This window comes from Microtus ochrogaster, chromosome 10 (genome assembly GCF_000317375.1).
Source record: "Microtus ochrogaster isolate Prairie Vole_2 chromosome 10, MicOch1.0, whole genome shotgun sequence".
NCBI lineage: Eukaryota > Metazoa > Chordata > Mammalia > Rodentia > Cricetidae > Microtus > Microtus ochrogaster.
The window spans coordinates 8,426,411-8,436,433 of NC_022016.1; the positions used below are offsets into that span (position 1 = coordinate 8,426,411).

The following is a 10,023-nucleotide window of genomic DNA, read 5'->3' on the forward strand; positions in this document are numbered from 1 at the left end:
AATTATTTTTAATTTAAGTGCATTAATGTTTTGCCATGGGTGTCAGGTCCCCTGGAACTGGAATTACAGACAGCGTGAGCTACCATGTGGGTGCTGGGAATTGAACTTGGGCCCTCTGGAAGTCAGTCAGTGCTCTTAACAATCATTGAACCATCTCTCCAGCCCTTGAGACCTTTTAAAACTGGCTTTTATTTGCAACCCTAGAATCGGGAAATCCCATGGTATAAAATGAGATGTTCTGATAAGTTGAGGGTAGGAAATATATATAGGCTTTATATAGGCAAAAAAGAGCTGAAGAAGTCAGATTCCAAAAAATAGATTAGCCATTTTCAAGTTCCTTTCCCTGTAAAAGAAGAAAATAATCAATAGATACTGGTCTATGTGAGGTTTCTGACATGTCACAAGACACAGCCATGTGCAAATTTGGGGACTTGGATATTATTTATCTCTCTTGATTTAAAAGATCAGTTTTAAAATCTTTGTTTTTCTTGGTGATATGGAATTATAAAGCAAGTAACTCTATTTTGTTTTTTTTTTCCTGTTGGAGCCTATGCAAAAGCTAAGTCCAAAGCAGTGCCTCTCACCATGTAGACAAGGCTAGCCTCCAGCTTGACATCTTGCTGTTTCTGCCCTCACAGGCTGGGATTCCAGGCATGGCATGTGTCACTGTGCCTGACAGTGCACAAACTCAGCTATGACTCCAGGGAATTTTAGGGAGCATTATCAAGAGCAAATGCATTTCTTAAAAGACATTCGTACTGCTCTTCACACTAAGGAAAGCACAGAGGATTCGGAAGTGGGAACAAGAGCAAATTGGGGCTACCCCAGCCCATCAAGCTCTGTGCCCCTTGTGCACTCTAGTTTCTTCACTAGCTGTGTACTTCGGCCCCCATGTAAAGGCCTTGAGCATACAGATCTGAAGGCTTATCTGATGGAATCATTACTTTTCTTTTCATTTAAAAAGTGGATTAGTTGCTTGTGTGTATGTAGATAGGCATGTGCGTGTCTGGGGATCAGAGGACAACTTGTAGGGGTTAGCTCTCTCCTTCCACCATTTGGGTTCTAGGGTCAGACTCAGGCCACCAGGCTTGGCAGCAAGCTTCCCTATCTTCATAAAGGTAGGAAAATTTATTTTTTCCTGTGAAAAATTATTTTTCAAGTGAAGGAGAAACTGGAAGGCAACAATACAGATTTTGCCTTAAAGAGATAGTAGGTCGAAAGAAAGCCTTTTTTTTTTTTTTAAATGAAGAGATTAAAAGGGACTCAAGAAAAATTCACTAGCAATTAGTGACGGAAACAAAAATATCTAACCATCTCCTGAACAAGGAGACATTCAGTTAAGGAAATTTTAAGACAAGGAAACTTTGTTCAAAATAATTTTTTTAAGACTACACATTGCAAGATTTTCTTTTGCAATGCCAAGTCCAAAAATCTGAATAATGTTGGCTTCAGAGAAGGAGGAACTTCAAGTCAATGAGACTCTCAGGGTGATGGCCATGCTCTTCTTGTTCCCCTGGCAGACGCAGACTCAGTTTCCTCTTCAGAGCATGAGCTGGGGTGATACTAGTCCGAGAGTGCTGCAAGAAGCTGCCTGACAGCGGAGGAGGCTGCTAGGCTGGCCTCCACAGATAAGGGTGCTTTTATGGGCTTCACACTTGTCTAAATTCTCTAATGCTGGCCTCCCCGCTTCTGTATATTGCTTCATCAGGAGGAAAGATTTGTCTAGTACTGTATACCTAGGAAGTACAGATTAAATTAAACTGTATGTTGTTTTCTAAACATAGTAAGGAAAACATAGAACATAAGAAAACATAAGAAAATAAGCAAATACCACAGTGGACACTTGATTTTCACAACTGTTACTAGGCCAGCATCCTGCTTCTGGACCTGAGCCCAAGGGAAATGTTTACTTTCCTGTCCCCTTTAATCAGTAAACCAGATAAAACAACCACGCGGCAGTCCTCCTCCTGTCCTGTTTCTCCTCTTACTTGGTGAAGATTTAAAAAGACGGTTTCCCATAGGCAGTGATGTGGGGCAGTCACAGCTGTACTCCTGATGGGAGTGTAAATTGACATAGAATTTCCCAAGGTACCGCTTCACCTCAGAATTCCATTTTCAGGAATGTAGTCTAAGAAAAGAGCCAGAGGTCACGTTAAAATATGTGTGTGTCTTAAGAATGTATAACAAAGAAAATTTGATAACTGCCCAAAGAAATGTAACATAGTAAGAAGTTAGGTAAATTCTTGGGACTGGAGAGATGACTCCAGCAGTTAAGAGCACTGGCTGCTCTTCCAAAGAACCGGGGTTCAATTCCCAGCACCCACATGGCAGTTCACAACTATCTGTAACTCCAGTCCCTGAGGATTGGACACCCTCCTACAGATATACATGCAGGCAAAACACCAATGAACATCAAATAAATAAATAAATCTTTAAAAAATTAAAAAAAAAGAAATTAGGTAAATTCCTAGAATAGGTCATAGTATTTTGTGTAGTTATCAAGAAGCAGTTTGGGCAGTGGCCATGAGCCGTCCACCTAGGTTTGTTTTGGAGAATATAGAAAAGACTTATGAGAGTGAATGAGAAATGGAAGAGGCCAAGTCGAATCTTCATTTTGTATTAAAATACTAAAAATGCTCCTGTAGAGCTTATGTGCACAGAGAAATGCTTCAGCTTACTACATTGTGCTTTCTTATATTTATCTGACTTTTTAAAAATATTTTTGAAGCAGGGTTTCTCTATAGCTTTGGAGCTTGTCATGGAACTAGCTCTTATTGACCAGGGTGGCCTTGAATTCACAGAAATCCTCCTGCCTCTGCCTCCCGAGGGCTGGGATTAAAGGTGTGTGCCACCACTGTCCGTCCCTGTCTGGCTTTTTACAATGTCCTTGTGCTCTAAAATGGAGGGAAGTTGTTCCAACAAGAAAATAAGAGAGGAAAAAGCGTGTGAAAGTAAATTCACTTGATTTTTATTTAGTGTTCTCTTATTACTTTTCTATGAAGATATTCACCTAGTGAGCTTAGCTTGTAGTTTACCAGTAGGTGTGGTGGTGAACACCTGTGGTCCCATCACTCAGGGGGTTGAGGGAGGGAGATCATGAGTTCCAGGCCAGCTTGGACGACACAAAGGAGACAAAAACAACAGAATGCAATTTGCCGTTAATGTGCCATTTTAAAACATTAGTTTTAACTACTGGGTGTAGTTTAAACATTGATGCAAAAATACAGCCATCACCTCAAAGGGACAGAGTTTATTGTAAGTCAGCTATGAACCACTGTGGCCCAGGATCACAGACTCAGGCCTTCTCAAACCTCATGTTACAGTGTGGTGAGAGTCACAAATGGAGGAACTTTGCACATGATTGGGGAACAGAAGAGAGAGTCACAAATGGAGGAACTTTGCACATGATTGGGGAGGTCATTGTTTATTTACTTACTATGTTTTCTTTATTTATTTTTTAAATTTTATTTAAAAAAAAAACAAACTATCTTTATTCATTTTACATGCCAATCCCAGTTCCCACTCCTTCCCCTCCTCCTGTTCCCTTCACCTTTTCCCCCCCATCCCCCCACTCTTCAGAGAGGGTAAGGCACATTGCTTGGGGAAGGTCCAAGGCTCTCCCTGCTATATCTAGTCTGAGCAAGGTATCCATCCAAAGAGAATGGATTCCAAAAAGCCAGTATAAGCAGTAGGGATAAATCCTGGTGCCACTGCTTGTGGCCCCGCAGTCTGCCCCAGCCATACAACTGTCACCCCCATTCAGAGGGTCTAGTTTGGTCCTATGCTGGTTCCTTCCCTGTCAGTTCAGAGTTGGTGAGTTCCCATTAGCTCAGGTAGACTGTTTCGTTGGGTGAACCCATCATGGTCTTGACCTCTTTGCTCATATTCTCACTCCGTTCACTCTTCAGCTGGACTTTGGTAGCTCACCCAGTGCTCTGATGCGAGTCTCTGCCTCTGCTTTCATCAGTTGCTGGATGAAGGTTCTATGGTGACATTTAAGATATTCATCAGACTGATTACAGGCCAGGCCAGTTTGGGCCCCCTCTCCTCTATTGCTTTAAGTCTTAACGGGGTGGGAGGGGGTGTTTCTGGGGCATTGGTGGAGTCATGAGGTTAAAACAAACTGAGACAATATCTGTTGTGGGCCTCAGATGCTATCTGATGACATTCTTAGCCTTGTGGTTGGTAGAAGCTTGTGTTCTTTTAAGTTAATACATCCTAAAAGGCTCAACGTGTTAGTCACCAGGATGTTAGATTAGACACACGAGTGGGCAAGGGAGGGCTGTTAAGCAGACTGAAGACAGCTCAGCATAGGCTGTAATTAGGCTCTGAGCCTGCAAACATTCTTGTCTTAGCCCGATCACTGGCCTTCTCGTCAGTTTATCAACCTTGTAGGAGATTCAGTGTCAGGTGGGGTTTCTTCCAGGAACTTTTATCCACACTGTCACACTAAATTCCTTGTTCTAGAAGAGGGAAATAGGTTTACTTTTATATACCCCAGTTGTCAGAGCATTGAGAAAAGAACTCTGTAGTATGGCCCTGTTTTCTAGACAACACTTCTTTTCTAGCCATAAAATTTGTGGTGTCTGGTGTTGGGGCTGGAGTGAGTCTAATATCATCTACTGTCATGTGTACGGCTCTCACTTAGAGCTTCTTTCCTCACCACCAGACAAGGTCACGGAGCTCTCTCTCTGGATCCAATGAGGATAGTGGTAATGAAAGCATTGTTACTCTAACCAGAAAGTGTGAAATGAAATTTTGAGGCTAATTTTGTGATTAAAAATTAAAAAAAAGTGAATGATACCTTTGTTTTTTGCATCTTCAGGAAATCAGACAGCACCCAAACCAGCAGCAGCCACTACAGGCATTTCATCTGTGCTGTTTGCGACTGCAGTGCATGCATACCGATAGTAAGTAGTTGGGAGAAAAAGCACTGAGCTATGGAAGGCTGGGAAGCATAGGATGCAGTTCCTGTCCTTTCTCAGAAGCTCTCCCATTGTAGCCTAGTTCCTTAGCCTTGCCTAGATAGAGCCTTAGATAATTCATCGTTATCTTGTCTGTGCTGTTAGTGTTTAGGCCCTCCACAGCAGCTTCTTAAATTCTCAGAGATACTGTGGTCAATAGATGATTGAAGAATGAAGAGGGTGGGGCTGGGTGTGATCACACTCACTTTAATCCTATCACTTGGGTGGCAGAGACTGCAGGACCTCTGTGTGTTCCAGACCAGCCAGAGTTATGCCAATGAGAGCCTGTCTCAAAGAAAAAGAAGTTGCAGAAGAGCGTTAGATTAAAAACTACCCACCTCTGTCCTCTTCTCCAGGCAAGATGCCTAGTTGTATCAAAAGAGAGTGCGGCCTTCATGGTTTAGAGGGGTCCTGATATCTGTTGTTTTCTTGCTTCAATAGCATAAATGGTCAATATGCAAAGCAGGGCAAATTCGGAGCTGCCGTCCTGGGGAACCACACGACCAGAGAGGTGAGAAGCCCCACGTATTGTTAATATGAGAGCTTTGGTTTTTGTCTGCCTGATCTGGCTCATGGGTCAGAGGGTAAGAGTGGCTACTAATGATAACTCTGACTGTTCGGGATTCAGTAGATGGCCTCGGTTTGCTTGCTGTCATCATTAAAGCAAGTGCAGCTGCTCAGAATGTTTGCTTTAGACATTTCCTTTGTGATGGTTCCAGTGTTAGAGCTGGAAAGCTTTGGTCAACTGTCAAGGATGCTCTTCTTTGGGGAATGATCGTTCATTGTACCATCAACACATTCCATGTTTATGCCTATGTTAATGACCAATATTTATCCTCTGCAAGTCTGAAAACAAGGTTGAACAGTTGATTACTGTACATTAGCAGTGTGAAGTGTACTGGATGTCACTAAATACTTCCAAGCCTGACTTCTTTAAGTTAGTAATCCAGTTCAAATACCTTTCCAGAACGTTGAGTTAGACATTATTGAGTTAAACATAAGAAATTTTCACATTTCAGAGGCCCAGAGAACACAGGGTTCATGCTTCTTGGCAAACAGCTAAGATTAGTTGCCCTTGGTGACTGATACAATGGACAAAGCTGTAAGACACACAAAAACAAGTATAGGAAATTTGAAACACAAGTATGTGGTACAAGTTCACAGTACATCTTAATCTCAGTCACTACCAGGAAGTGTTCACATTTCTTTGTCCCGCTATGGTTTTTCTTCTTGTACATCCATTTGAATCAACATCTAGTGAGGTTACCCATTGCAGTTGGCTCCTGTGTCCCTGAATCTTCCATCTGTTGGTTATTTTTACTCATTATTCTTTAGGCCTTTTGCTCTTTTGCTCTTTGCTCCTTTGGTGGACCTGCCACCCAGCTCCCAAATAACTCACACATGGAGACTTATTATTTCTTATAAATGTCTGGCCTTAGCTTGACTTCTTTCTTTCTTTTTTTGGGGGGGTATGGGGAGTTTATTGAGTGGATATTGGGAGGGTGTAAGGGTAGGGGAGTTATGTGGGGAGAGGAAGGGGGAGAAGAAGAACGGACAGAGAGAGCGTGCATTGTTTCAGACAGATACAGTAACACAGCTTCACAGAGTTAAACGAATGCAACATAAACAAAAGAAACATGCCTCAAATTAATATTCCCCAACAGCCATCCTCCCATTAGGAAGCAAATGATGGCTGGCTGTATCTTGTTTTGTGTCTTAGCAGCTGCGGCTGACTATTATTTGGACCTATTAATTAGAGATGACAATTTGGATCTTAGGACTCTAGTTGTGAGATATCACTATGTTTGATGGCTAGAAAGAGGTAGTAGGTTGGAGAAGCAATTATAAAGAAGCAGATAAGGGGCTGGAGATATGGCTTTGAGGTTGAGAGTATCAGCTTCTCTTGTAGAGGACTTGGGTTTGGTTCTCAGCACTCACATATTGGCTCACAGCTGTCTTTAATTCCAATTCAGGGAATCTGATACCCTCTTCTGCCTCTGCAAAACACTCATTTACATAAAATAAAGTAAATTTTAGGGACTGGAGAGATTGCTCAGTGGTTAAGAGCCCTGGTTGCCCTTTCAGAGGACCAAGATTCAATTCCCAGCATCCACGTTGCTACTCACAATTCTCTATAACTTCAGTTCAAGGGGATCCAATGCTCTCTTCTGGCCTCAACAGAAACCAGGCAGAAGGTACAGACATGGTACACAGACATACATGCAGACAAAGCATGCATTCATATTAAAAAGTTGATAGCTGGCGATAGCACACACAGGACCTGAGAGGCAGATGCAGGAGGATCTCTGTAGGCTCAAGGGAGATATGGTTTTCTAGAGCTACACAGTGAGATCCTGTCTTAAAGAAGAAAGACACAGATGAATTGCATCAGTTATATTGTAAGTTCTTTAGATTAAAAAAAAAAACTCTCGGGGAGCTGTAGAAATGTTGAAGGGAAGATAAATGAAAAAAAGCAATGGGGCGCCTCTGTTGTATACCTTGAGCATATAGCTGCCTTCAGGTGACACAAGCAGAAACTGCTCGAGAAAAGAGAAATTAACAGCCCAGAGTCTTGCAGCTCTACAGAGCTTTTCCCCTGTGGAACATTTGTTGAGGTCAGGGGTGGTATTAAGTCCAGGCACTGGGCCAGAGTCAACAATTTCTGCAGCTTTGTGGTGCGTAATAGAAACACTTCTAGAGGGAGAAGACAAGTGACAACTGTCTTCTTCTCCTTGTATTTGCTAGATTTTGAACTTCATGGGGAAGTAGCTAAAGAACTCAGCTAAAAGTCTGTTGAGTAGAACTTTAAGAACCAAGGAGTTAGAGACTGTCTAAGCACTTAGCCAAAACCTTGGACAGGTCCTGCCTGAGAATCAGGACAACTTAGAAGCAGACTGGTTTGTAAAAATTTTTTAAGATTTGTTTATTTATTTTAAGTATATGAATATTTTATCTTCACTGTTTTTCTTTGTACCAAGTGAGGGTGTGGTGCCCGTAGAGACGAGACGAGAGCACTGGACCCTCTGGAACTGAATTAGGAGAGTTGGGAGCATGTGCAGGCACTAGGAATTAGGAGCCACAACTGTGCTTCCACTGAGTCGACCCTCCAGCATGATCCTCTTACGGCCACTTCAGTTTACCATTGTAGTGATCAGCCCTTCACTTTGAAAAATAGAATACACATCAGATTTTATTCTTAAAAATATTTATTTTATTATTTTTAGTTATGTGTAAGTATTTGTGTCTACATGTGGGAATATGCATATTCATGCAGGTAGCTGAGGGGCCCAAAGGTGTCTTTTACCTTGGAGATAGAGTTACAGATGGTTTTGAGCCTCCTATCTTGGATTTGGGGAACTAAACGCAGGTCCTCTAGAAGAGCAACAAATGCTCTTAACCACTGAGCCATTTTGTCTCTAGCCCATAGGGTGAATTTTAATTGTTTGTTTCATTGATGTATAATGCACATGCACCAGTCATTCTTAGCCTTATGTAAGTGAACTCGTATGATATTTATCTTTTTGTGATTCAGTTGCTTTATTAGCTCAGTACCCTCAAAGTTCATCCATGATTTTTCTTTTTTTTTCTTTTTTGGGGGGGGCAGGACAAACAGCGTTGTATTAATCAGCAGAGAAGAGGCAGAATGGGGGGACAAACTGTGTGTGGTATGAGTCAGCACAGAGGAAGAGACGAAAGGGGGTGGATGAGAGCGTGCGGCTAGGAACTTTTGGAGTGTTGTTAATTTAGGTTAAACAGCCCCAATTTAAAAAAAAATTTTGTAAAAGGCTGCTTAAGGGCATTTGAATAATTGGCTTGGAATTGTAAGGACCCACTGGAAGCTCATGCCTGTGTGACTCAAGCCTGTTGAGATGCATCCACGAACAGAGCCCTTGAGTCACAAATGGGGTGCATGAGAAGTCAGTGAGGAACATCTCCTGACACCCAAGTCCCATCTCAGCAAAAGGCTTGGTTTTAGCTGCCTGGATCAGACTTTTGGTGTGGCCAAGACTTCAACAAAAGCCTGAAAAATGAATGGGTCACCCCAGGGGACCCCACCTGCATAGAGTCCAAAGCCAGTCTAGTCTGGCTGAGAGCTTGGGGCATTTTCCAACACGTTGTGCCATGTCTGTTGGGAAAAACAGACCTAGCTTGATGGGACCTCCAACTGTTAAGAATATTTTTTAACAGAGCCTCTCCGCTGGTGAAAGAATTCCAATCAGACCAGATTAAGCCAAGGAAAGAATTATTCTATCTAGGTGTATTCATAAAGAGAGGATTTAGCTATAAAATTTAGATGAGGTTTAGGAGACTTGGCTGTGGGCCAAGACTATTTTCTCTCTGATTACCAACATAGTTAACCTATGTTTTCCATCATTAAACTAAACAACTTCGGCAGCATTTCCGGCGTGACCATAAGTTCCAGCTTATCTTCAAACCTGAAGAGGAAAGTATGCAGTTGACTGGGTCACAAAAGAGTCAAGAAACTAGGTGTTTCTTGCTCAGGGCAAACAAGGAAAGCAGAGGCCTCGGGGATAGACCTGGAATTCTGCTGACGATCCTTGAAATCCAGGAATAAACACACCCTTTGGCCACACTGCAAAATTCTTCTAGTATGCTGCTGGACTCAGTGCAGCAGGATTGTGTTGAAGACTTTGAAGCAGTGCTCATAGGGCACTCCGTCTGTACTTTAGAGTTTGGATGTCACAGACTCCACACCTCCAGGCCCTGCACTGGCCCTAGGCATGTCAAGTCCTAGAAAACAGGCTCTCTTTATTTCTGCAGAATCGTTATTTACGTTCCCCAACACCACTTCTGATTCTACTAACTTGAATTTTCTCTCATTATTTACTTAAAACTTTTTAATTTATTAGATTAAAAAAATACCAATTCAGGTTCCCACTTCCCTCCCCGTTCCCTCCACACACCCTCCCACCTCACTCCCATCCAGAGAAGGTAAGGCTTTGCTTTGGGGAAGGTCCAAGGCCCTCCCTATTATATCTAGGCTGAGCAAGGTGTCCATCCAAAGAGAACCAGTTCCCCAAAAGCCAATACAAGCAGT

The 10,023-nt window shown here is 42.4% G+C and overlaps 1 protein-coding gene across 4 annotated transcripts in view; it reads left to right on the top strand.

Annotated features, from left to right (window-relative positions):
* The window catches only part of Fkbp15 (FK506 binding protein 15), a 69,509-nt gene that overhangs the window by 9,144 nt on the left and 50,342 nt on the right, over nucleotides 1–10,023 (top strand). For all 4 annotated transcript variants that reach the window (XM_005352634.3, XM_026782095.1, XM_013348231.2 and 1 more), the window contains exons 3-4: nucleotides 4,826–4,910; nucleotides 5,406–5,475. In XM_005352634.3, the coding sequence (XP_005352691.1) occupies nucleotides 4,826–4,910; nucleotides 5,406–5,475 (155 nt within the window). The remainder of the gene's footprint in view (nucleotides 1–4,825; nucleotides 4,911–5,405; nucleotides 5,476–10,023) is intronic.